This window comes from Benincasa hispida, chromosome 10, assembly GCF_027475165.1.
Source record: "Benincasa hispida cultivar pf3 chromosome 10, pf3_genome.v1.1, whole genome shotgun sequence".
Lineage (NCBI taxonomy): Eukaryota > Viridiplantae > Streptophyta > Magnoliopsida > Cucurbitales > Cucurbitaceae > Benincasa > Benincasa hispida.
The window spans coordinates 50607272-50634730 of record NC_143487.1 but is presented as its reverse complement, the minus strand read 5'-3'; the positions used below and the strand labels follow the sequence as shown (position 1 = coordinate 50634730).

General features: G+C 31.3%; 2 protein-coding genes and 1 long non-coding RNA gene across 4 annotated transcripts; 1 reads left to right on the top strand and 2 right to left on the bottom strand.

Moving 5' to 3' along the window:
* Positions 1 to 370: 370 nt before the first annotated feature.
* LOC120087576 (uncharacterized) lies at positions 371 to 6255 on the top strand. Of its 2 annotated transcripts, XM_039044390.2 has the most exons (5): positions 465 to 1091; positions 1981 to 2016; positions 2920 to 4384; positions 4593 to 4618; positions 5044 to 6255. In XM_039044390.2, exons 3-5 carry the CDS (start codon positions 2950 to 2952, stop codon positions 5788 to 5790), a joined length of 2208 nt encoding a protein of 735 aa, XP_038900318.1. In that variant the 5' UTR covers positions 465 to 1091; positions 1981 to 2016; positions 2920 to 2949; the 3' UTR covers positions 5791 to 6255. The 2 variants fall into 2 exon arrangements, with proteins under 2 accessions (XP_038900319.1, XP_038900318.1); XM_039044391.2 differs by lacking the exon at positions 1981 to 2016 and having other exon boundaries at positions 371 to 1091.
* Positions 6256 to 7066: 811 nt separating this feature from the next.
* On the bottom strand, positions 7067 to 8437 carry LOC120089129 (uncharacterized). The gene is made up of 3 exons (XR_016523931.1): positions 8285 to 8437; positions 8017 to 8188; positions 7067 to 7915 (listed from the first exon to the last, which is right to left on the bottom strand). It is a non-coding gene; the product is annotated as an uncharacterized LOC120089129 (long non-coding RNA).
* Positions 8438 to 10768: 2331 nt separating this feature from the next.
* Positions 10769 to 15723, bottom strand: LOC120089396 (glucose-1-phosphate adenylyltransferase large subunit 1-like). The gene is made up of 15 exons (XM_039046848.2): positions 15425 to 15723; positions 14888 to 15124; positions 14646 to 14768; positions 14144 to 14314; positions 13797 to 13889; positions 13622 to 13705; positions 13471 to 13526; positions 13146 to 13239; positions 12719 to 12904; positions 12224 to 12304; positions 11891 to 11977; positions 11710 to 11814; positions 11510 to 11616; positions 11344 to 11404; positions 10769 to 11251 (listed from the first exon to the last, which is right to left on the bottom strand). Exons 2-15 carry the CDS (start codon positions 15116 to 15118, stop codon positions 11150 to 11152), a joined length of 1581 nt encoding a protein of 526 aa, XP_038902776.1. The 5' UTR covers positions 15119 to 15124; positions 15425 to 15723; the 3' UTR covers positions 10769 to 11149.
* Positions 15724 to 27459: the final 11736 nt, after the last annotated feature.

Here is a 27459-nt window from a genome sequence, read left to right as displayed (position 1 = left end):
TATCATCTTTTTTTTTTTTATTAGTGTTTACTATTTTCTGTCCAGACTAAAATAGTTTGCACCTCAATTATAGACTATCATAATTCATACTAAATTGTCTGCACCCCAAACGCATACTATACTAATCACTTACTACAATAATCAATTTAGTACTCCAAATGCTACCACATATTTTGGAAGATTGATTAGGTCTATTAGGATCGAAGGTACAAGGTGGATTTCTCATGGCCCTCCCAATAAATCATTTTTTTGCTATACGAGCATGTCTACGAGTGTGGTCCGATGGAAAAATATGTCATTGTACTGTACAAATACATAATACACATGGAGATGGAAATTGATAAGGAAGGTTGGATTAACAACTTATGATGATATACTCTCTACATTTATCAATGAAATCTCATTTCGATTAAATCAATTTTTATCACGATCGGATAAAAGTGGCCTTAATTCATTTGAAATTCGTTGGGATTCTTTTTTCTAAACAAAATTCGTTATTATTAGAGAGTTGAGTACAGAAAGAAAAAAAAAAGTTTTTATTTTTATTTATTTTTTAAGAAATCTGCTGCCGCCTGCCATCACCGTCTCTTCCTTATCTCCCAGCTTTCTTCTCACTCTCTTTCGTCTTCCGTTTTCGTCTCTCTTACAGCCTCTTTCTCAATTTCTTCTCACAGCAAACGCCGTCACCACTTCTCAGACCCCCCGGCTGATCGTCCTCCTCCTCCGGCCGTCGACTTCGATCCTCGTCGCCGCGTTGCTCCCTGTCGTCGGACGTTGTTGCTCACAGCCTGAACAACCAAGGCAGCATCAGATCTTCCGCATCCAGCCCGTGTTGCGACGTTACAGCCTTGGTTTGAAAGCTCTCTTCACGTTATTCTCTTGTTACCCACAGTCTGTTCGACTCATTTCCTTTACCCATGCCATTTCTGGTTAAGATTCGAGTTCTAAAGTTTTGAATGCTGTTAGTATGCTGACCAGGAGGAATTAAGGTTCAATTAGTAAATTTTTGGTGATTATCGAGATTCCAACCCCTTTCGAATCCACTGTTGCTGTTGTTTTGGGTCTAACCCCTGAAATTTCGTTGTGTTCAGGTTCGTAGTGGACTCTTTAAGCATATTTTTGGGTATAATTTACCACATGTAATTTGGTCTTAGTTGTGGGTATTAATTTAAGTTTAATATTTAGGATTGATTTGAGGTGGTTGAAAGTCAAAAGGGGGATTTATTTTGTTGTTGAATTTTATTGAGATAAGTTAATGGCGTTTAATTTGAGTTCTGGAGTAGCTTTGTTTGAAGTTCTCATGGATAAAATTTCAGGACCGTCTAGCACTTCAAGTGGTACCAAGTTACTTTTTGGAAATTGTTGGTACTCCATTGTGAAATAAGTAGAACTACTACTGGAACGCCGTAGTGTCGGACGAAATTTGTTTGTGATGTTTTGGCTTTGTCAGCTGAATTGTTGATGTATATGTGTGTTGATTGAGTATGATCCTTTACGTGATTTATTATGAAATTTATGAATGATTTTGATGCACAATTATATGTTAGGCATGACTAGAGTTTTATGTGAATTTATGTGGGACCTCATGTATGTGTCATTACATGAAGTTATAAATTCAGAAATATGTATTCTCCTTTTCTTATCATAGTATCGACTGCATGAAGTTAATGCAAGTCCAAGAGATTTAAGTTACACAAAACTTAAATGCTTAGATTTTCTGTGTATATAATAGATATGTATCCATGCATGAAATTGATGCATGTTTAGAGGGTTCAATGTATATGGAATTGATATACCTTAAACTGATGGGTATAAAATTGATGCACATCCAAGAGAATAAAAACGTAGTGAGAATTAGAAAGGCAAAGTTTTAGGTTCCACTGGTTAAAAGTTTTAACTCATGTTTGCATGTGATTGCGTAGTGGAATTACTTACCGAGTATTTTTAAATACTCATCCTTTTCTTCTTAACGTTTTCCAGGTAAAGACAAGAACATATAGGGCGCATGACGATGTGGTATGTTGGTGGTGGCATGGGACTAGTATTGTCATTTTTGCATTAGCCTGTGTCTCTATAACTCTTTTAGCGTTTTCATTAAAGTTTGATTTGCTCCCATTTTGACATTATTCTCTTTTAAATGTTTCTTCCGGGATCCTAAATGGAAAAGTTATTTTGTTTTGAATAAATTGTTTCAACAGTGTTTATTATTATTATTATTATTATTATTTAAAAAAAACTAGTTCCTCATTTCTTTTAGATTAAAACCGTCTTTTTTTAATTGATTTTAAATTTGGATGATCATGCATGTAGTAATAACCCCAGCTATAGAGGTCTTAGAAAGTCGGTTCGTTACATACTCTTTCGTCTCTGTAATCTCCTCCCTCATCCGTAGCCAAAATTTCGTCTCCCTCTTTCTAGCTCTCTTTCAGGCCGTACTGTTGCTTCTCTGGAGAATTTCTTCTCTCTGCATCCATTTTTTTGGTTTATATTTGCTTCAGTTTTCAGATTTGGATATCTAAACTTCTCTTCGTCTGCAAAGATAACTTTTTTTTTTTTTTGGTGATAAGAAGTGCTGTAGGTTTCCTGGAGTATGTTGCTTACATTCATCCAAAGTATTGTCAAATGTTCGAATTGTTCTGGGATTCTGGAGATGCATACTGTTTGTGATATTTTGTTGTTAATTTAATGAACTCCTGGTTATGAATTGTTTTGGCTTCATTTTGAAGTATGTTGTAGTTTTTGCCCATTGTTTTTCCTTTTCTAGTGTTATTGGTTGGTTGGATTTTCCTTCACTGTGAACTGCGCTGGGTGAGGGGCTCTTGTCTGGTTTTTGAGACTTAATTTGTTGGGTGAAGGGTGCGATAGCCCGTTATTCTGTTTTTTCTTTTCCTTATAAGTTTTGCTTTGGACACTTTTCAGGTGCTAGCAGTGAAGGATTGTCTTGTTACCATGTCTGATCATTTCACAAAGTCATACCTAGAAGGGAATGGAATGTCAATGCGACCCTACCATTCAGTTTGGTTGGCTCACTGGTCACGTTCAAGCTGCAAATCAGCAAATGGAGGTTCCAATAATTTATCGACCAGCGGTGAGTCTGGCGAAGAAAGTTCTCAAACTAGGAAGCGCCCTTTGCTTGATGGTCCAGTGCCAGCTACTATCACTGGAAAACTTGACATTGGGTCTGGAGAAGTAGCAGGAGTAAGTGCAGATAATCCCAAGAATGAGGGTTTGACTGGGAGATCTAAGAAGAGGAGGAAAGAAAGGTTAGATTCTGAGTCCTTGCCTATGCTCAATGTTTCTCAGCATAGAGGGGGTAAACTGGCTATGAATATTGAACAGGCTACGGCTAGTCAAGGTGGAGATTTGAAATTTCATACTTGTTCTGGCTCTGGGCACAACACTTCTTCTCTGGATGGAAAGAGTCGATCGCCATCGCTGCTTGCAGTAGTTCCTGATAGAGGTAAGCCCAGGAAGGAAAAGATGAAGTCCATAGACATTAGAGCATATCAACAGCAACATGAGAATTCCAATAAACTTCTTAACAACAATGCCCTTAGCGTTTCACCACTTATTGGAGATGAGGCTATGGGATCAGCTTCCAGCTTTATACCATATGGAATGGGTAATAGGTTTCCATTCACCAAGTGTGAACAAAACGTCAACAACGAACCAAGTTCCTATTTGTCCTCCAAAAAACAGGTTGGAAATAGTAATTTCCATACTTATTCGACCCTTTTTGTGCAAGAGACAAAAATCAACCAACTTTTGGATTCAACTCAAGCTACAAATGCACTGTCAAGACAGCACATGCGAACGTTTTTACTGCATAATCCATCGTCAAGCAATCTTGACCAACCAAATCCATACCCTATACAATGTGATACTAGGAAAAGTAGTTCTGATACCTTACCCTTTCAAAGCCAGATCAACCATGCAGGCACTACGTTACCAGAATACTTATACCATGGAGGTTACTCAATGCAGAGACTCCCATTTTCTGTCCATGACGTGGAAACTATGAGAATATGTACCACTGTAGACTCTGTTGGACAGGCGCTCAAGGGTCCTCCAAAGTTTTGTCAGACAACTCACCGTTTTATGATCACTAAAAAGACTGATGTTGACTTGTATGAAGGTCAGGAGTTTAGAGAGGTAGTAGCATCTACCAATCTTAAAGAAAAAACTACATGTGCACTCCTTAGTTCATCCACTAATTCTGGCAGACATGATCAGAATGATAATGAATTGATACAACCTTCTAGCAACCTCTATGGAGAAAATGAAAATTTTGGAAATATGAGGAGTGCGGCTTCTTTGAGCAATGAATCATCATCTGAAACTGATATTATGGACATGGATGCATACCAAGGGAACCATTTGAGGGGTATGTTTTCAAATTTTTGTCATCTGAGTGTTCCACTTTTGTTGAAAGTTAAAATCACAAAGAGAAGGCAAAAACATTGGTCGACAAAAACGCTATTGAATCATCTACGACAAACTATATTTTCACTTATTTCCAATTACGACTTTCTTACTATTTGTTTGTTAATCTTTGCTTTCTTCTAATTTGTGGATTTGCCCTTCTATTGCAGGTGCGGATACATCACAAGCAAATAAGGTAAAATGGATCCTATCTGACATCTCACTCTTTTATATGCTCAATCCCCAGCAAGTCAAATCAGATTTACGCCATTCGACACGCATCATTACACGCTGTTGCCTAATGTGATACTGCTGCCCGTTGTCTGTGTTTTCCTTTCAGCTAATTCAATCTTGTTCTATTATGTTATCTTGCTCTGTATTTCCTCTTTTTTGGCCTCTTTTTGTTCCCATGATAAACATTTTAGTCTATTATCACATGCTTCCCAAACGTCCAACTGTATTAGTCCCATAGAAACTATTATTTGCTTGAATGTTCATGAAAATACAAATGCAGGTTGGATGGTTAGCTCATCTGGCCTTGGATATTGTAAATACCATTGACATTGAACTTCAAGTATCACAAATTTTTATACTGAACTAATAGGGATCTGTGATTTGCAGGGGTTGAGGAGTTCAAAATCACCATTGCTTTCTGTGAGTGCAGCCAATTCGGCTAGAAAACAAATTGATGATCAGCTTCCGAAGCAAAGATTACTTGATATAAATGAAAGGCCACCCAATCGTTCAACTTCTGCAAGCTTGATGGACAACGGGGAGTCAAGTACCTCTAAAACTCAAACTTTGGATGTAGAGCACCTCCTTCCAAATGCTGACCAGCCAAGATTTTCAAACTCTAATGTCCCTCCAGAGGACTCTTCTAAACGGGAGATACACAACGAGTGGGTTAAACGCCTTAGACCATGTGCCTCAGAGTCTGTCCATGATACAAAGAGTACAAAAAAGGAAGAAGACTCTTCTTGCGATAAAGGCAATCTACTCTTTAGTAAAATGAAATGCAGCTCAACCAGCTCGGACCGCTCTAGGGGTCCACTCCATGGACAAGAACAATTAGCAATTGCTCAAGCAACAGCTATAGTAAAGGATAGCAGCAACTTAAGATCAAATAATCGAGAAATGATACTCTCCAATCCGTGGATTCGCAGATTGTGTCATAACAGATGGACACCTCGTGAAAGAAATCTTGAAACTGCAGTGGTTCACAAATCACAGGGTTCAAAACCAACATTACATCAGGCATTTCCCAGTATAGCTGCTATGGCATTGATGGGCAAGACAGTGACTGGGCTTCAGCCATGTGAGTTTGTCAGAAGAGGATCTTCTTTAGTTTGGAATATCGAGGGAATATGACTGCCCCAAGTCTCTCAGGTTTCTGATACTGTTGATATTTTGAAATGAAGTTATTTCCATGAAAGTCCCTGGCCATTCTCAACTCAAGTTTGAACTGCTAGAGAGACCACAAATGTTGCTTTAATGATTTGCTAAACTATCATCGACCTCCAATTGTCTGCGTTGGGCCTAAGGGCTAAATTAAGCTTATGGATAAGCTCGTTACACTTCATACCACTACCTGAATGGAGTCAGAGGAAGGTTGTTGGCTCTCTTTACGTGGTTTTGTGCTAAAGCAACCACTTAGCCACGTTCTTTCTCCCGGGGCTAAAAGGAAACGTGAGGCATCCACCTATTTGCAGTAAAGAAATGAACAGCGAGCTTGTATACAATTCTATAGTTTTAAGTGATTTGTACTCTGCGTGGAACCATTGAAAGTGCAGATACTGCATTTCCCTTTCTCAATATATGGTACCACTTTTTGCATATGGTTTTATCAACGCCTACTTTTTCAGGGAAGATACAAACATACGACCAATATATGGTTGAAGTAGCTGGAGAAACCTGTTCAGTAGTTCGAAGCCGTGAGTTTTCATATAGTATGGAAATTGGTGGAGTCTGAACAAACCATCTCTTTTTTCCCCATCTTTTTGTTATACGATTAGTTCTGTGTTACATCTATGTTTCTCAGGTTGAACTCAGCCTATAACTAAACTGTTCTGTTACAAATTATGGTAACATTTCTAACCTGACAACCAGTTTGTTCCAGAACAGATTAAAAAAAACTACCTCCTTGAATGGTTGACAGGGAGGAGCAAACTGAGTTATCATGTCTCGCAAAATGAGTATCCCTGTTGCTTGCTGCAAATTATTGACAATAAAGCTGTAGCTGCTATTTGTCTCTACCATTGTTGTCATCACTTGCTTCAGTGTGTCATCTCTCTTGTTAGTTAGTCACTGGGGTGTGCATATTTGGAAGTTTACTGTTGATTAGAGGATGTACACCGGACAAGGTAAGTGCCCTTTGGCGCCCTGCGAAGTTGGCATCTGCTTGTGCTTTATTCGGTTCCATATGGATGAACTCCTTCACCGTTAGCCTTCTGCAGTTGTGTTCATCAATTAAAATCCATTAGCAATTGCATCAATAAATTTAAATGCTTGCAATATATTATTGTTGAAAAATGAAGCAAAACTGATTGGTAGATCATTCAGAAATCAGATCATGCAAACTAGTATGGGGTTGAAAGGAACTTGCTTTCTGTTCTGAAATAAATATTCAGAACCAATAAGCCTCTTATTTCCTCTCTCTGTTACAGCAAATGCACCAATTTGTTTCTCCCATAGTATATGAAAAGCGTCTATTATGTTTTGGTCACCATAGACATGGAGGACATGTTCTTCATTATCAAACCTGAATTCACAATATCCAAGCAAAGAAGCAATTGTGTTACTCAACTGCATATAGATAATTCTCTGCTATTCATGCTATTTCCCCTACCGAAAATCAGATATAACTTTTGGCCACTATGCTGTCGAACCACTTGATTACAAAATCAAATGAATTGCTGCATTCTATAATAGAAGAGCAAACGATTACAAACACTCCATGACTTTACTATTTGAACTTCACTAGTAGAGAAGCCTCAGTTGCCTGAGTCTTATGATCTGCCTTTTGCTTCCTCAACCCTTAAACCAGTAGTCTAAACATGTATTTGGCATATCTATATCTCATTTCTAACCAACAAAATAAGGGGAGTCAACCGTTGCTACTTGTTGAAATAATAGAGAAATCAAAAGAAAGCAATAAAATTGGGAACACAATAATTAATATGGAAAAACTACAAACGGAAGGTAAAACTATAAACCTTGAAATATCATGATAATCAAAGAATCTCTTCCGACTATAATTTCAAGAATCTCTCTTAGTATTATACCACCCATATAACTAAGTTAGTACAACAAACTTTAAGTACTCCAAATTGGGATGGTTAGAAATCAAAGACGTACTCCTTTTTATGGTAGTTGGAGCCTAGAACTATTTTGAACTTTTGGACAATTGCACTTCTAATATTTCATGGAAAAACGTATTCTTCATCCCAGCAGGAAAATAAGGATCCCACAAGAATGTCTTGCCCAACTCACCCACCTAAAAAGGACAACAAAAACCAATCAAAAGTTATCGAACTGCTTAACATTTGTAGTGCACGTTAGAATTCACAGGAACACACAATCAAGAAGAAGAAAAACCTTGGTTTGGCCAATGTGTGGATTCTGTGCAAGAAACCCCAGAAGCCCACAAACAGTCTCTATAGTCTCCTCAGACTCAATGCACTCAATTCCATTTTCCAATTTTTGAATCTCCTGAATCATCAGAATTCAGCCATTGAAGACATTTGAAGGCAAGATTCATTGGAAGTACCTGAATACACCATAGAAACAAGCTTGAGAGATGAACAAAGCCAATAAACCGATCAGGGAAATCATCGCTAGAGACATCGGCAATGAGAGCACAAACCACATTCTTCTGGAACATAACCCGATTTGATTCAGCCATTTTTACCGTTTGGATGAAGTTGCTTCTTCTTCTCCGATTTGTCGGGATTTAGATTAGTTAGTTAAACTACAGCGGAAGTGTGGAGTCGCCGCATCCTTATCCACGTGTCCATCTAAAAATACATCTATGCTGCCACATGTCATAGATTCTTGCTGACAACAAAAAAAAAAAAAAAAAAAAAAGCAAAATTATGGTAATATAAAATTAGAACGACTAATCTAAAAAGTGAGACTTAGTTAATTACGTTTGTTGGTGTTTACCAGCATTCTATAATCGTAATGAATATTGGGTCCTACGACGAAATTCGTAATTTCGAGCTCTAATTCTACTAGGTGGGTCATTAATTCGATTACTATTGATGATTACATGACACTTATTACTCTTTTTGTGTGTATCTTTGCTGAATTTTCAGATTTTGTCTCCACCTATCAAATTCTGTTCAACAATTTTGACTATGTTTAAATCAATATTGGTAGGTATATATATGGCTATATACGATTATTGGTGAGATGATATTGAATATTGATTTTGATGATACTGATACATGTGATCGACAATGATACTCTTTCTTCTTCCTTTTTTGTCCCTTTTTGTTATATTATTTTTTTTCTTTACATTATAGTATCATTTCTATATTGGTACGTTGAACAAACATTATGGACATCATGGATATCGATTATATTAATTCCGATCTCAGTATTGATCTAGATGTTGGGTGCATTGTAATAATCAAATCTATTATATTCCATTATAAGTATCGATATAAATGGACTAAATGGAAGTCAAATAACGATTATAAACTACTTATGCAAACAAGCTTAAAGCAATTCAATTTCTTTTATGATTGAGACCTATTACATTACGATTGGTACATGAATGAAAATCTATTATGACTTGACTAATTTTGATTGCATAGGCATAAACATGACCTAAAACAAAATAAAGCACATGTTCATGAGAAAGAAACAATGGATCAAATATTAGAGCTTATATACAAAACTAATATAAATCAACTCCATTTTAAACGAATTAAATTTCTTTAATGAAACATCGCGGGACCAATCATCCATGAAAAATTATGGTATTATAAAAAAATATGTTTCAAAGGAGGATATTTCTCTCTCTTTTATGTTTTTTTCTTCTTAAGATTGGAGGTGGAATTATTAGAAATAACAAGTTTTCATCTTACAAAATTAGCATCTTTTTTAAAATTCGTTCAAATAGTTTTTCATCATCATTGCAGGCAAAGATCGACCACCAAGATTTAGTTTAAAAAAATAACATTTTGGCCCTTTCGGCCTTTCTCAATACATCTTGACCGATTTAATACCTAGATTCTACTATATTTTTTTCAAATATTATGGAATCTATCCAAATCTTATACCGAAACTTATATATTTTCAAAATTTATCCAAATTTGTTTATCTTTACTAAATATTATTTTTAATTCTTTATCTTTACTAAATATTATTTTTAATTCTTACATAAATTTTTATCAATGTTTTCCAAAATTATAAGAATTTTTAAATTTTTAAATGAATTTACCAATTAGATTTTTTCAGATGAATGATTTCATTTTGATTTTAAAATTTTGAGGAAGATTAAATTTTGTAAAAAATATTAAGTAAAATATATAAAATCTCGGCAGTAATCTGTCCAAGATTAATATCGAAATTTCATATATTTTCATATGGGTTGTTTTTAAATATAGAAAAATAAAATAAAATATTTACAAAATAAGAAAAAAATTTAGAAATTAATAGAAGTCTATCAGAGTCTATCATTGATAAATCGAAAATTTTGTTATATCTTGTAAACATTTTCAACAGTTTTACCATTTAAAATAATTTCCTTTTTCATATCCTACCTAATTTTTTCTGAACAATTTAATATTTCCTAAAATTTAAAAAAATAAAAACCAATCACCTGAGATCCATCTAAAAAATTCATTTAGAATAATTGGTAAAGTGATAGATTTTGATACAATATTTAGTAAAGATAACCGAATTTGGAGAAAATTTGAAAATATATAAGATTTGGTATAAGATTGAGATATATTATATAATATTTAGAAAAATTATTAGAATCTCGATCTTTAATCTAGCGAGATAAGAAGGGCTGGCCAAAACAATAAATAAGCTAAAAAAAATTTATTCTTTTACCAAATATGAGTGGCCGTTCTAAAAAAAACTATTTGATGGTTTTAAAAAAGGTGGTAATTTTGTAGGATGAAAAGTAAAAAATGCTATTTCTGACTATTAGACTTACCACTGCATTTTGGTCTGTAATCTAATTTTAGTCTTGGTAGTATCTTAAAATTAGTCCCTGCCTGTGTACACAACGTAAACCAGATTGATTTAACACATGATTATTAAAACGTATGAATGCAAATGCAATTAATCAAAGATGTTGATGTTAATTTCAATTTGAAAACTCCCCAAGTCGTCTTGAAAGTGCACCAAGCATCAATCAACTTATAGAAGGAAATGATTATGGATAATAAATCAACATAATATTTTTCTTATGAACTAATCTGGCTGTGTAGCCACTCTTATTGTAGAGAATTACACTGAAGACAAAGAATTTCTAGTTTAGATGATCTCTCCCCCATGTGGAACTTTCTTTTCTACAAACCTCTTAATACTATCTCTATAAATATCTGAAAGAAGCTTTAAATTCAGTCTCTCTGTAATCAAGACCTTTCTCCTTGTTCTCACCTACAAATGCTGCATATGCCATTCTTCACCTGCCACAGTGCAGGCAATCTCATGAAAACCAACTTCCAACATGTCTTCCAAACCCAAGCTGAGGATTTTTGGGATCTGTTCATATAACTGTGCCGTCTTCGATCGTTTCCTTTTCCGGTACAATGGTGATTCCCGACCGAATGTAGAATCCCTGTTCAGGCCGATCTGCTTCTTGGACGCCCTGGAATTGACGGAGAAATATATTAATGCAAAGAGAATAATGGGGTTTTCGAGACTGAATGCCTATTGTTGAGTCGGGTTGGATATGCTTACGTCTTTGTTCATAATGAGTACATCCTTCCCAATTTTCGCATTCTTGTCGATTATACAGTTCCTGCAACAAACCCCCCCCATCATGATACCCATCAACACTGTTGGATTGGAAGAATCCCGTGTAGATCTATGTTTAATAGGTTTCTCAACGTTCGAGTCTACTTACCTGATTTTCGTGTTTCGTCCAATCCCTATAGGGACTTTTCCCTCTGCTAGCAGACCTGCAATTTCAGGTTCGGTTTGGTAATTGTCTGCACCCATCATTATAGTATCCTGTAAAAAAGAACACAGCAACCTCGGTTACAAATCCAAGTGTTCATCCAACAACCTGTGCTTCCTCTGAAAGGATGAGTTCTTTGATTTCACCTTAAGTTCAACACCATAGTCTAATCTTGACCGTTCACCGATTATCGAATGTTGGATACTACATTCTCTCAAAAAGCATCCATGTGAGATTATTGCATCGACAATCTGCAAAACTCTAACTGAAGCTTAAGAGCAGAGTCCTAAATATGAGCTTAAAATCAGATTGGTTTTATTGATATACCTGACACTTGTCAATCTTGGTCGGCGGTAAGAATCGAGGAGATGTATAGAAAGGTATCTCGGGGTCATAGAATTCAAACTTAGGAAACTGCAAGAAAGTGAAAATTTGATAATCAATACCAACTCAAGTGTCAGGTAAGTTCTACAAAACTAGTCCTTTCTGTTGAAAACATTGGTTCAAGCAAAGAACTATGGCCTTCACTTAATTTAATTCCACATTCAGATTCTTAAGAAACAGATTACAAATTCAAGTAATAAACTATACAGGCTGATTATACGACAGTAAAGGAAAATCAGAACCAAAAACAATTCGAGTCCACGAAATGTAGTGTACCTCTTCCGTGAGGGCCAAGTTCACATCATAGAAGGTCTTTATTGTTCCAATGTCCTCCCAATAGTCTCTAAATATATATGCCTTTAGAATAAGAGAACGAAGAACGAAGAAAGAAACAGAGGTTACACTCACACGTGCATATATCGCTGATGTGAAAACAATGGCTTAAATGAAGTTGAAATATAAGGGATTCATATAGGTTCTGGGATAGAAGAGAAAGGAAAGTAAAAAATAGGAGTTATTTTTTTACTAGTTACAGCTAAACAAAGGTCTCTAGCACTCGAACTTGATTCCAGGTGAACTTAAGTTATGCAGCATTTTGTATAAAGAACCATTACCACAAAAAATATAAAATTTTACCAGTTCAAGATATTAATCCAAGATTCTAGAACACGGGAGTTTCGATTTCTTGAATATTAGTAGGCTGACACTATTATCATCTTGACAAATTTAAGTAATGGAGAAACAGTAAGAGTTGATAGAAAATCATCTTACTTGCACATTGTGCTCCTTTACAGCTGCAGGAATTATTTCAGAGCCAAAGTCATTAGATGTAGGATATCTCCACTTTAAAAGGTTTAGCAAAATCTCTGTTTTGAAAACATAAACTCCCATCGATGCAATGTAAGGAGACTTCAACGACTCCTCCCGAGACAAACCGAATGAAGATGTATCTACTCGCTGCAGAAAATCGACCAATTGGGATGATTAAGTCACTTGAACAAGATTCAAATTACAAGATCAAAAGTTGATGCTTAAATTACGAATGTAGTTTGAGAAACAATAATGATTGAAGAGAAGGTTTAGTACACATGAACCTATTCAGCCAAGAATGATTGCTTTAATGGCATGTATGTCTTAAATCAATAGTTCATTCGCAAAGTGAAAAAAGTAACCATTCTATGTTTTCTGCAGTTTTTACCATTGCATTCAAATCGGCTCCCTTTGGCTTTTCAGAAAACTGGATAATTCGACCTCTACCATCTATTTTCACCAATCCGTAGTCTGATGCACGGCTGCAGGGTGGATTAAAAAGATATGAGACTTTGGCTCTAAAATTCTACAGAATAAATACATAAATTCCTATGATCTAGGAGAATTTCAATTTCATTGCTCTTCAAGCATACAAAATTGGGTTCTGAAGTTAACTTAGACAAACAATTGAACTTATCACAACTTTCCCTATTACCTACAACCAAAGCAATTTTAAAAGAAGAATCATAAGGTAAAAAGAACATTGATAAGACCTGTCGCCCACAGCTGTGCATGAGATTGAAATATCAGCATTTCTATCAATGTGATTCTGTGTCCAATGATAGCATACAATTAGATTTTTGACATATAGAATAGGATCTATTACATTTAATGAGAATGGGGGTTCAAAAAGAAATTTATTACCTGCACAAAGTCCATATAGTCCATTCTGTACATATGATCCCCTGCCAAAATTAGGATGTTCTCAACATTTCTGTTCTTGGCATCCTATAAAAATTAATATGAGAGTCAACTTTATAAAATATCAACACAGTGAAGTTTCAAACAGAACAAAAGAAAGAAGAATTTGTTTTGGTACCTCAAATACCCAAATAAATCGTCTCACGGCATCTGCAGTTCCTTGGAACCAGTACATACCAGATTCCCCTGATGTTTGGGTGGCTGCAAGAACCTATTTATCGAGAGTAAGCTCGAGGTCATCACATAATCTATAGATCTGAAATAATTAACTGCTGAAAATAATCACAGTTGTACGCTCATTTTCCAAATAAAACAGTCGGTTCAAATGATCGTATCGATCAGTCAAGCTAGGGAAAAGATCAACTCTCTCTCCAAGTTGTTTGATTCCAATCTTTTTACCATTAAGCTCATAGATTATCAATTCAAGCATTTAAGATTGCTTCCTAACACATCGCCATACCATACCTCCACAAATCCTTCTCCGAAGTTGACACCATTTCCAAAGTACGTGCGTGAAATATGACGATTCAAAGAAGCAGAGTTGAACTGGGTAAGCACAAATATTTTGTTGATCCCACTGTTGATGCAGTTGCTCATTGGAATATCTATAAGCCTATAGCATCCTCCAACTGGAACCTACCCATGTGAGTAAATATTAGATGGTTAGATTGTATAAATTACCCAACTGCTTAGTCTACCTGATGGTGAATAACTTGGACTATATGATTACACCAGCTAAAAAAAAGGCAAAAGCTATTAGGAAAACTTGTCTTCAATACATGGTTTCGAAAGAGAAGAAAAACAGCGTCTTATATTCTAAGAAATGCATTAGCATCAGTGAGAACAAAAGTACAGTTTCTTTGATGTTAAAAACAGAGAATTGCTTTGAAAATGATCTAAACTAAGCCCTTGACCCTTGTAAAATTCCACAATCAAATTATATATAAATCCAAGTCTAGTTCCTTACAGCGGGTGTTGCTGATCTTCTAGTAAGGGGAAACAGGTGAGTCCCAGCACCCCCTCCCAATATGATCGAAGCAACATTTTTGGGATTCGCTTTAACTTTGGGAACTAATGGCACTTGAATGCTCTGCAAAATCAAATCCAATTCAAAGAAGTGAAAAATGAAGAAAAACCAACATGGGGTTTTCATAAAAAATTCCAAAGATATGAATTAAACATGACCATCCACCAATGCAGTAAACTCACCAAAGGCTGCTTGGAAGTATTTGGCGTGGCCACAGCATAAGCAACATTAGGAGTAAGCTTCAAAGCTTTCTTCTCAGATTTCAAGCTCTTAATCCAAACATTTTCATTAAAACCTCCTCTAACTTTCTCACCATAAAATCCATTCTCACAACGATCCAGACCTCCCCAATCACCCTTCATCAAATGGGTATTGGATTTCAAAGACACAAAGCAGGAATCCATCGCAACCATATCTCACTAGCAATACCAAATCCAAGAAATCAGTTATTCTTTCCAATGCATCAGAAATGGCACAAATTACGATATAATAGCCCCTCCCCCAGCTCAAATCCCAATAGAAAAAGCAAAAGCCCAATCTAAGCAACCATATAGAGTACAGATCACACCAAGAACAAAAAAAAAGTAAATGGGGTAGCTAAACAAATGCAAGAAATCACCTGAAAAAGCTGTAATACAATAAAATAAGAGACACCCAGAAAAGTAAATGATGCAAATAAGAAATCCCAGAAAGGAAAGCAGAAGAAATAAAAAACTTACAAAGGGGAAACGAATCAAAAGTAGAAGAAGAAGAGAGAAAGGGGAAAAGAGAGTGAAAAATGTGAGTGGTGATGAAGAATGGCAGTGGAGAAGGAAGGGGGTTTATGAGCATGTGAATGTAAGACGTTTTCATTCACGAGGATTCATTTATAGTTAAAAAAAACACAAGAAAGTGGGGAAGGTTCATTCATGTCAGCAACTGCTTCTTCTTCTTCTTCTTCATCTCAAAAAAAAAAAAAAAAAAAAAAAAAAATCAATTTTTTGCTTTTCCTACAAAACCCAATTTCCAACGATCATCCGCTATTTCTACGCCGCATACAAACAAGGTAATACTTGGATGGGCACCCATACGTATAATTTGTGTAAAGAAATTCAATAATATTTAAAACGAATATTTCTAAAAATATAAAAGATGAAAATCCACGTGATAGTTAATGTATAAAATTTAGAAATGTAGATATGTTTTTATAATTATGTAAAAGATTAAAGTTATTGTTACTTTATTTCTCAAAAGAAATAGTTTAAAATCCTTTTCATATAGGATTGTTTTTAAAAATAGTAAGATAGAATCAACTTTTTATAAATATAGCAAAATGTTATTATCTATTTGTGATACATAATAATATTTTACTATATTTGAAAATAATTACTCTTTTTACAAATTAGTGAGATTTGATAACACTTTTTTTTTTCGATTTGAGTTGGGTAGAAATTTAGAAGAAGTAAAATTTTTGAGTCAGTTATCAGGTTGAGATTTTTTGGTCAGGCACCCCTATTAACATTCATATCAATTTACTAAATGATTTTGTAAATAATATTAAGTTTATCTTCTAATTTTCATACATTAACAATCATGTCAATGAAAAAAAAAAAAGTCAAAGGATTGTTTTTAACAAATTTTGAAGTTAAGGATAAAAATAAAATTGGAAAATCATTTCAAATGATAAAACAGTTGAAAATATTTACAAGATAATAACAAAATTTTAGAACTATCAATGATAAATACTGATAATAAACATGGATAGAAGTCTATCAATGTCTATCAATGACTATTATTGATAATTCTAAAATTTTGCTATATTTTGTAAATATTTTGATTTATTTTTCTATATTTAAAAATTTATAAATGCTACTTTTACTTATTAATTTTCCTTATTCTACTTAAAAAGGTCATTTAGTATAGAGGAAATAATAAAAGCTTTGTGATACTTTTGTTTAGTACAGAGTCATAGAATTCAATGTTTCTTAGGCATCATTTATTCTCCTATATAAAGTTACTTTTTTCCCAACTTATTCATTTACCTTTTATTTTGCATATAGTCAATAATTAAATCTAATTGATATTAATTTACCAAAATCAATACAATTTCTTGTTTAATTAGAACAAATCAATCATATTTCATTGAAACATATACTTTATTTGATTTTATAAATAATAGCTCATTAAATCAATGAAATTACATTATTAGCCTGTCATAATTCTAGAACTTTTTATAGTGTTCCTAGTTAATATTCATATCGTACTTTTCTCTCATTTTCTCACTTTTTATTTTATATAATTTTTATTAAAATATATTTTTTTACACTGTTTAATTAAAATCTAAATTGAATTTATAATTTATAATACTAAACTATAATTAATAAAAAAAATTAAATATAAACACATATTTATTACTTAGAAAAGGACATTCATTACTTAGTTATTTAAATTTTGTTTTTAGAGTTTTAACTTATAATTCGAATTACTTAGGGTAGATGAAAATAATTGTGTGAAACCAAACACTTGCCTAAATTTCATAGTTGGTTTTAAATTTTGAGTGCTATATGATGAAATTGAAGGCTGAAGGTAAAAATCGACATAACTTAATAAATTTTATGGATAAAAATTGATTAAAAAATCTCAATTTCTTTGTTGGTGTTAAAATAGTTATGAAAAAAAAAGTTAAATTATAGAAGACAATCTATAATGATTAGATAATAAATAACAATTTTTAAAACCTAAAACTTGGTTGCTTCGCTATGATTTTAGGGTTATTCTCAAATAAAGGAAAACGAACAAAATTACTTACAAATATAGCAATATGTCAATATCTACGATAAATTGTGATAGACATCTACTAGTGTCAATGATAGATGTCTAATGCGGTTTATCACTGATAGACAGTGACATTTTGTTATACTTAAAAATATTTTCAACAGTTTTATTATTTAAATCAACTACCCATTTGTTTTTTTTAAAAACATTATAAAAAATTATGAAATAGACAGTTTTTTTTTTTTTGGGACAATTAATAGATTGATTGTTAGTAAACAAACTTAACTTTCAAAGATTTATAAATAAAAATGTTTCCAATTATTAGATTTTTCTTTATTAGGATTAATTTAATTAAAATTTGATGTGTGGAAAATGCAAATGATCTATAAACATAGTAATACTTTTTGATTATTTGATTTGGGTTTTTCTGAAAATTAGAAAGTGAGGTTTTAAATATTTAATCCTTTCATTAATTGCACATTTTATTTCTAAAATTTTAAAATGTGTTCATTGTTCATTGTTCATGAAATCACAATAATAATTGGCATGAACCTTTTTTTTTTTTCCCCTTTTTTGAGTGTACTTATTTAGTATTTCAATCTTAAACGGTAAAACAATAATTGATTTTTTTTCTTAAAAATAAAATTACTAAAATTGTGCCCATGATAAACAAAATTAGCTACTATATACATGTATATGTATATAAATGAAAAGAACTACCTGTATATTTTATTCCATATTATATAAGAACTATTTAAAATCTATAATTTTCATATCAAAATGTATACCATAGAATTAAATTTATTCAGATCACATTTACACCAGTTGAAAAGTATTCCATCAATGGTAATATAAAAAGTGGACCCCAGTTGATTATTTTTTTTGTTATTTAGCTAATTGTAATGAGATATGAGATCCACTTTAAAATTTGTAATCAAATTGTATAAACTAATTGAGGAATAAAATGTGTTCAATCTGATTGTTGATGAAAATTTCATGAGATCCACTATCTTTACCTTTACCATTGTAGATATCGTTATTGTAAAGTATGAAAATCATGAATTTACCACATTTATTGTTACTTTCATCGTTATCATTACTGTTACTGTCAGGGCCAAACAGTAACAGTAATGATAACGATAACAGTAAAATGTGACATATTTATAATTTTAGGTAAACACGATCAAAAGCAATCCAACTGTGTTTGCGATTCAGATCTATTACGATTCATCCATCGATGAAACCTCATTCTAATTGCACCAATTTTTAATAAATATAGCCTCAATTCATTTTATAGCACTTACATTTCGTATTCACATATTGCCTCCAAATATTATGGAGAGAATTAATATTCTATTTATATATATTCTATATGGTTTAAGGGATGAACTTTGTAAAATCAATAATATATTAATTTTCTTTATTTCCCCCTTTTACTTTTCTTTAATAGGCATTATAGAGAAAGTTCACATTCTATGGTATATGTATACATATGTAGAAAAGAGTTTTTATAATAATTCTTTTTATCATATTCATTCATATATATATATATATGTGTGATTCTATTTAAAATCTATAATTATTGTCTATTACATGCTAGCAGATGGAAGTTTTGGTTGTGAGAGTAAGTAGAATTAATGATATCGTAAAGACAACAATTAACATGTGCCTAAAAATCACGTTACAGTGGGTCAATACAACATTTCATAAGAATGAACTTCTTAATTTTTTTAACAATAATTATTTTAAAATTTTAAAAAATGCCTCCATAAATAGTATGAACCAGTAATTATATAAATTTAGATGAAAACAATATTTAATTTAATTCTTTTTCCCTTGACATATCAACTTAATGTGTGATCATGAAAACAAACAAGTTGAAGTTTGTCACTTTCATGGAAAATTTTAAACAGAGATTATAATATCAAAAGTTAATTATGGAAAAGATAGGTGATTACACATTTTTGGTGTAGCCAATGGAAAAATAACAAAGCCAATGAAGGTCTATGTTGGGACAATTTTGATTTAATTTGAAAAGTTAAGATGAGATGTCGAAAATAAAACACCTTTTCTCTTAGTCATAGCCAGTCTCTCTCTATATATTTGAGAACTTTTCTTAATAGGTTAAAAAACAATTTTGATCTCCTGAACTTTCATGAAAGTAACAATATTTAGTCTCTGAACTTTGGTTGTAACGATTTAGTCTCTATATTTTCAATTTTATAACAATTTAGTCCATGAACTTTAGTATGTAACAATTTAGTTCTTATACTTTCGATATTATAACAATTTAGCTCCTAGCATAAAAAGTTTCAAAATTAGATGTCAATTTTTAATACTTTATGATGTAAACTTTGTATTTTATAAAAATGTTCAGTCTCTAATTAGTTTAACGATTTATTTACACATGAAATCTCATTAAACCTTAATATTAATTTCTACAAATAGAGACTGAATCATTACAGATTTTAAAGTTAAAAGACTAGATAAAAGTAAAGTTCATGGACTAAATTATTATAAAATTGGAAGTGTAGATACTGAATCGTTACAAACCAAAATTTAGAGACTAAATTATTGTTTATATGAAAGTTTAGGGACTAAAATTAATTTTTGACCTATATTATATCACTAAATAATAATAATTGGCTTTTAAACTTTTTGCAAGTATTCTTTTTAAGTTTTATATTTTAAAAAATTTAGTTCCAAAACTTTCAAAATTTTATTTAGTCACTCTACTTTCAAGTTATTATTATTATTTTTACTTCCAACACATATATCTCAACTATTTGGTCATTGTTATATTATTTCTTCCTCTAGCTAATATAATGGATGAATCTTTGTCCATAACTTGGATGACTTGAAATCATGTTAGTATACATATTCAAAATTACTTGATTAATTTGTTAAAAATGATAGAAATATATAATTTTTTTTAAAGGAAAAAAATCTTTTTGGTACTTAGGTTTTAGGTCTAGCTTCTATTTGATCCTTAGATTTCCAAAATGTTACACATTTAGTTTTTAAGTTTTGATTTTGATTTCAGTCTTTAAATTTCACAATATTATAATTTTACCTTTGAGATTTGAGTTTTCTTTTTCAATTTGGTCCCTAGACTTCAAGATTTTACATTTTTTACCTCGATTTTTCATGAAATACTCACTTTCAATCATTGATGTCAATGTCTATTAATTAATTTAAAATAATTATTAAACGAGATTGTAAATTTAGTTTTAAAAGTGACGAAAATTGGTGAAAGTTTTAATTAATTATAATTTATTTATTTATGTAATTTTAGAAGTGATTCGTCACACAAGTCAACACAAAGTCACAAATGTCAGATAAGACGTCATAGCAAATTCAGAGACAACAACAAAATAATAAACAATGAATCAAGAATGAACACATAGGGATTTGTAACCTAGTTCGATGATAAACCCCTTACATCTGGGGGGTAGTGTGTCTAGGAAAGATAATTCACTAATATGTAAAAGTCAAGCGTTTACAACATTGTACTTATCTGTAAATAACGACAACTACAATGCCACACATAGAACCTAACTTATTTAATCACCTAGGCTCTCCCTATATGTGAGACTCCTTCTCACTCGAACTTAGGTTTCCTAAGTATGTAAATATTAGTGATGCAACACTCAGGCTCCCCCTAAATGTGTGAGACCCCTTCTCACTATGAAGACATCTTTCCTTCTTCTCGTGAACTCCCTTCACGTGAGAACTTAGGCTCCCCCTAAGTCTTGAGAACTCTTTCTCGATGAATGATGCCTTAGGATCTCCCAAAGTTGAGAATCCCTTTTCAATCAACTTTGACTTAGGCTTCTCCTAAGATGAAATAAAGCTTCGCAAGATTGAAACGTTCACCATAAGAATGACATGAATAGTCCGCCGCCAATAACTAAGATTAATTCTTTCTTCTTCAAATATAGACTATATAGAAAGTAGTATGTCAAAACTTAATAAATGATCTCTCCCAATAATACATGTGGCAACTCTAGCACGGATACTTCTTGGACTTAAATAGCACAGCGGAAAGGTGAAAAATATCCCAAAAAAAATCAGCAAAACACTAAAAAGGAAAGCATCATACAGAAAATAATCTACATAATAATTCAAATAAAGGAAAAAAAGTATTTTGCAGAGTAAGCATCTTGAAAAACAACCTTTGAGACAAGTTCCCATGGAGGCATAGTCTAAGACAACCCAAAAACTATCCAAGGAACAAATGCCAGGAATCTTAAACAAACATATATAGCCAATAATATAGATCTGACAAATTATTTTAAATTTATTAACATATAATAATATTAAAGACGAAAAATGAATATTTAGTGAAAAATCAAGGTTAAAAATATAAATATTTAAATCTATGGACTGTATTGAAACTAAACTCAAATGTCAAGAGTGAAATTATAACATTTGAAAACCTAGAATCGGACTAAATCGAAACCAAACATAAAATTTAAGGACCAAAACCTAGAGTCTAAAAAGGTTTTTTTTTTTTTTTTTTAACAAATGAAAAACTCAAAAGATTAAAATAGACACTTTGAAATTTCAGGATAAAAAACAAGTAAATTTAAGAAAATTTAAAATTTTAGGAAGAAAAATACAACTAACTAACGTAAAATTTATGGACAAAAATGAAAATGAAAATAAAAAACCTCATTAAAATGATGCTTGTGTTTGTTTCTCGAATTTAAACAAATTATTATTACTTTTGTAAATAGATTTATGTATACTAAAAAACAAACACAAGAAGGTCGACGAGTCAAATCTGAAACGAAGGAACGATGAGGACACCTTTTTCACTTCATATCTACAACTCTCGACCACTGACTATTTTATTTATTTATCTTTCTTCTTCTTTTGAAGGAAAATGAAGAATGATGAGATGAAAAGAGAAATAAAAAAAAAAGAAAAGGGGAAAGTACAAACATATTTTTATTTAAAAATGATCAATTATATTTTGTTAATTCAAAAAATTGTCATGTTAGCTTTGATACATAAATTAAACACAAAATTGAGTGCAGTAACCAAAATGATACTAAGCTCAAACTTTAGAGGCTAACATATCGAGTTTGTAAATTTAAGAACATAAATGAAACTTAACTCAGGCTTCGTGAACCAAAAGTGTAATTTCATCTTAATTTTATACATTAAAAACGTTAGGTTAAATTATAAAAAATGTCTTTGAAATTTGTACTGTGTCAAAAATACTTCTGAGCTTTCAAAAGTTTAAAAAAGAGTAAAAATATTCTTGCCGTTAATTTTGGACAGAAACCGATTAACCAAATGTGTATAAGCTATGAAAATGAGAATAAATATGATTTAAGTACAAGCATACATTGTCAATGAAGTTAAATTTTGGAGTATTTCAAGAGTCGAATTCTACGAGACTATTTATGCAATTCAATTTTCCTAAGAATAGTTTTTTAATGCAAACCAAGGAGTAACCGATAAATAAGTGATTTTTTTGGTTGAACATTAATTAAAAGCAGTAAACAAGAGTCTTAAACATGGATACGATTATGTCTCAACCAAAAGGGCAGTGTATCTTGAGCAATGCAACTACATCATACCAAGACAATGACATAGTCATGGACATAAAACTTCTCATATTCGGTCTTATATCAAGTTCATTTAGAAGCTCTAAGTAGCTAATACCTATATTTCTATGATTAGCTGGACCCTAGATTAATTTACATGCAATTTCTTTATCCTATTGTGTCTCTTATTTCTAAGCAAACATGACCGTCCTATTTTTAGGCTTTTAGTCCCATATCCCTTTGTGACATCAATTTATATCCTAACATTCTCTGCATTAAGACTCCATTAGATTGCTAAATTAAATGATCAATTTAACTTAACAATATTTTTCCATAAAGTCAACAAAGGAAATGCATAAGTCAAAGAGGTATGAAACATGAGCATTAATCAAACCATAAAACTCTAGATTCACATGAGAATTAACTTATGATTAAGAACAAATGAATAGATTTCATTAGATCATAAATTATGAGTACGAGATAAATGTTCAATGAATAAAAAGAAATAAAGATAGAAAAATGCAAAGAGAAACTAAAAGAAATGCTGGAAAATACAATATAATGATGTCTTGAGGCAAATTCTCACTCTCCTAATCTTTTCCTAGGGCGATTCTCCTCCCTCAAGGACGAATCCTATTACTTCATACATTTTCACGGAGTAGGGATGATCTAGAGTTCTCAAATTTCAGAGGAACTTTCGTTCTTGAAGCTTTTTGATTGGGAAGGAAGAGATTTCGTCCAAGGAGGAATGACTTTCGTTGATGTTTAGGAATTAAAAGTTATGTTTTGAAACTCAAGGTTGAAACTCATCTATACTTCAAAACTTAGGAGTAAAAAAGTAATTTACCTTTTTTTTTCCTAATAAAAAAGTACAATGTACCTACTTAAATCATAAAGTTGCATAATGATTTTCATTACATTCTGTTTAAGTCAAACTTTAAATCACATATTTTATTCTGAAATTTTAATAGAACTAGCATGAAAATTATTAGGATAATTATTTTAAATGGTAAATCTGCAAGAAATATTTTTAAATATAATAAGATGTCACTATCTATCAGTGATATATAGTGATCGACACTAATAGTGATAGACATTGATACACATCTATCAATGTCTATCGATATCTATCATTGATAGATCATTGATAGATAGTGATGTTCTGCTAGATTTGTAATAAGTTAGCTCATTTTTTATATATATTTAAAAACAACCTGAATTATAATATAATATTTAAAATAAAATAAATAAAGAAAAACAGAAAATATAAAAGCCAACTCATATAAATGATCATTGAAGAACCATTTCTCATTCTTTTCGATTGAAACATTTATCATCACTTTTGATGAGTATAAATTTAGGATAAATAAGGTCTCATTTTATAATCAAATTACTAGTTTTTAAAATGATAAGTGATTATTTTATACGTTGACATCGGTTTGAACCGAATCTTATTTTGAAAGAAAAAAAATATTTGAAATAAATTTGAAGAACGAAGATAAGCATCATCGGAAAATTGTGTTCCAATTTTAGAAAGACAAGTTAGGAGTTCATTCCCCCCTGTCGTTGAGAGACATTTAGGTTTTATTTATTTATTAATTATTATTTTTGTTTTTTCCTTTTTTTTTTTGTTTTTTTGTTTTTTCCTTTTTTTTTTTGCCCTTATCAAATTAACGGACTTAAAAACATTTGTGGTCTAATTATTCTACTGTACATCGATGGTGATTTTGAATCTTCATGTAATGTATTTTGAATTTTGAATTTAATTTTTATTTGGTTTATAAAATTTGAGATTTACATTTTTATCTTTAAATTATCATTAATATTCACCTTGAGTTCTTAATGTTCATTTTCTATTAATACATTTGAAGTAATTAAACTAGTTTGTATTAATTAAACAAAAGATTCATATCATAATTATCTTAAAATTTATTAACTAAAAGCTATAATTGAGGATTAAAAACGAGCATTAATTAATTAGGTATAAAAGTGTAAAATCTAAATATTTATGGACAAAATGAAAACTACATCCAAAATTTAATGGAATGTAACATTTCAAAATCTAGAGGCTATGAACGAAAACCAGACTTAAAAATTAAGGTTAGAAATATATGGGTCAAAGAGTAACTAGAGTGTAAAAAGGTATTTTTTTCCCTTTTAAAATATAAGTTCATGCATCCACTTTTATTTATTTATTTTTATTTTTAAATAATATATGAGGTGGGTAGATTAAACTTCAAATCTTGAGATTGATGTTTGAAATCGTGCTAGTTGAACTTAACTCATTTTGACTTTCATTAGCTACATTTATTGAAGAGAACAATAACCAGAAGAATTGATATCCACGTAAACACACGATGTTCTATTGAGCTAAACAAATAGGTCAAAAAGAAAGAAGATGGAGAAGAAGAGCATTAGCATTTATAGTAGTTCGACCAACAAAGGTCTACATCCATCAATATCATTGAGTTTATTCAGCAACCTTTTACACCAAATACAAAAATTTGCTCAAGTACAATAGTAAGTTTGTAGGTTGAAGTGTGAATTCCAAAATTAAGATAATGAACTTTATAATTAAAATATATAAGGTCTCTATACTTCAAGTTTTACTCTATTTTAGTTTCTATACTTTCAATTGTTCAATTTCAGTCCATGTGCTTTCAATAGTTCTTAAATTTTATTAATGTACTCACAATTAATATTAAACTCAATCCTAAAGTAAATCTGGATGTAAATTGATTAAATAATAATAATAATATTTTTCATGAAAAGATAAATATATTTTTATATTTATAAAAAGAATACTAATATTAATTTTTTCTTCTTGAGAAAAAAATCTAACTATAAATTAACTACAAGGTCTAATTTTAAGATTTATTAGAGATGATATGATTAACATTAGAAATTTGAAAATATATCAGTTAGAATAAAATAAATCTAAAATATAGAAACTAAAATGATATTTTAAATAATAAATAATAACAAAATTACACAAATGAAGCAATATAAGCTAAGATTTCAATAGATATTTCATACTGAAGAGTCTAATTAATACGAAGAGCCGCCGAAGATAATGAAAATGATCGGCAAACAATTTGTACGAACGTTGCATTTTAATTAACTCAAATTTTTTTAATATAAATATATATTGATTATTGAAAAACATACTATTGTTATGATGTAAATAATAAAAAGAAAACAAAGATAAAAGTGATGCCAATTTGAGGAAAGTGTGAAAAAAAGCAGCGTTTTGGTGATTTTGAGGACTATGATTGAAAAGTGGGGCCGAGGAAAATATTTTCTGTGGACCGTACGCGTGTCACATAATTGACGGCTAACATTTATGTAAATAAAAATAAACGTTTTTATTTTCCGTGTAGGAAGATATTTTGACCACGTGTATGGTAGTGTGATTTAATAACATTTTTGTGAATAAAAGGAAAAAAAGTGGACTTCCGGACATGACACTACCAGACATGATTCCAAACCTGTCCCACCAAACTAACTTCTTAAACCAATTTAAAAATATTTTAAAAAAAAAAGGATAAAAAATCCTCATTCAAAAATACCACTTCCAATATTCTCTATTTAATGTTTATTTGAAAAAAAAAAAAATTTGATTTTCATAAAGAAAATGTCAAACTAAACCTGACTTAGCTGAATAAAATATGATGTCGTTGAATTCTCACCATGGAGTGAGGGTAATCTTGAGATATGTTAGTTTGTGGAGGGTAAATCTAGCATAGATTTAGAGATTTGAGTCCTCCTCAACTTTAGATTATTTATATAATATATATACATAATTGATATAATATCAAAATTATTAGCTAGTTCAGTAATAAATTTATCTTTTAATCCCTTTTTGTATATACAGATGAGAAAAATCCAGGAAATCTATAATTTAAATAACTTGTAGTTCATGAGCTACAGTGTGATCTCACAAGGTAGTTAGTCAAATTATGCAGTCTTATATATATATATATTTTCAAAATGTTCATTTTGATTTTTGTATTTTCAATTTTGATATATTTTGGTTTCTATACTTTCAAAATGTTTATTTTCGTTCTTACACTTTCAATTTTGGTTCATTTTGGTCCTTAAACTTTCAAAAAACGATCATTTTGATCATTTAGAAATGAAAATAGAATTTTAAATGAAGGGACCAAAAAGATCAAAATTTAAAAGAAAGTACAAGAAACAAAATGAACCAGAGTTGAATATAAGGACCAAAATGAAACAAAGTTGAAAGTATAGAAACCAAAACAAATATTTTTAAAGTATAGGGAACAAAATGAATCAAAACCAAAAGTATGGGACCAAAGTAGTACTTAAACCATTTTTTTGTTGTTTGAAGTGGCTTGGGGTATTTGATGAGAGGATTCATTGTAGTTTTCCATCTAAAAACTTTTTGTTCTTTAAGTTGTGTCGTGTATTTGGTTGTT

What these genes read in the sequence shown, in the direction of transcription:
- LOC120087576 (XM_039044391.2), top strand. Translation starts at nt 2,950, where the DNA reads ATGTCTGATCATTTCACAAAGTCATACCTAGAAGGGAATGGAATGTCA. An exon ending in CCAAGGGAACCATTTGAGGG is followed by an intron (nt 4,385 to 4,592) that starts GTATGTTTTCAA and finishes CTTCTATTGCAG; the next exon opens with GTGCGGATACATCACAAGCA. An exon ending in ATACATCACAAGCAAATAAG is followed by an intron (nt 4,619 to 5,043) that starts GTAAAATGGATC and finishes TGTGATTTGCAG; the next exon opens with GGGTTGAGGAGTTCAAAATC.
- LOC120089396 (XM_039046848.2), bottom strand. Translation starts at nt 15,118, where the DNA reads ATGGTTGCGATGGATTCCTGCTTTGTGTCTTTGAAATCCAATACCCAT. An exon ending in ATACTTCCAAGCAGCCTTTG is followed by an intron (nt 14,769 to 14,887) that starts GTGAGTTTACTG and finishes TTGATTTTGCAG; the next exon opens with AGCATTCAAGTGCCATTAGT. An exon ending in GAAGATCAGCAACACCCGCT is followed by an intron (nt 14,315 to 14,645) that starts GTAAGGAACTAG and finishes TCACATGGGTAG; the next exon opens with GTTCCAGTTGGAGGATGCTA.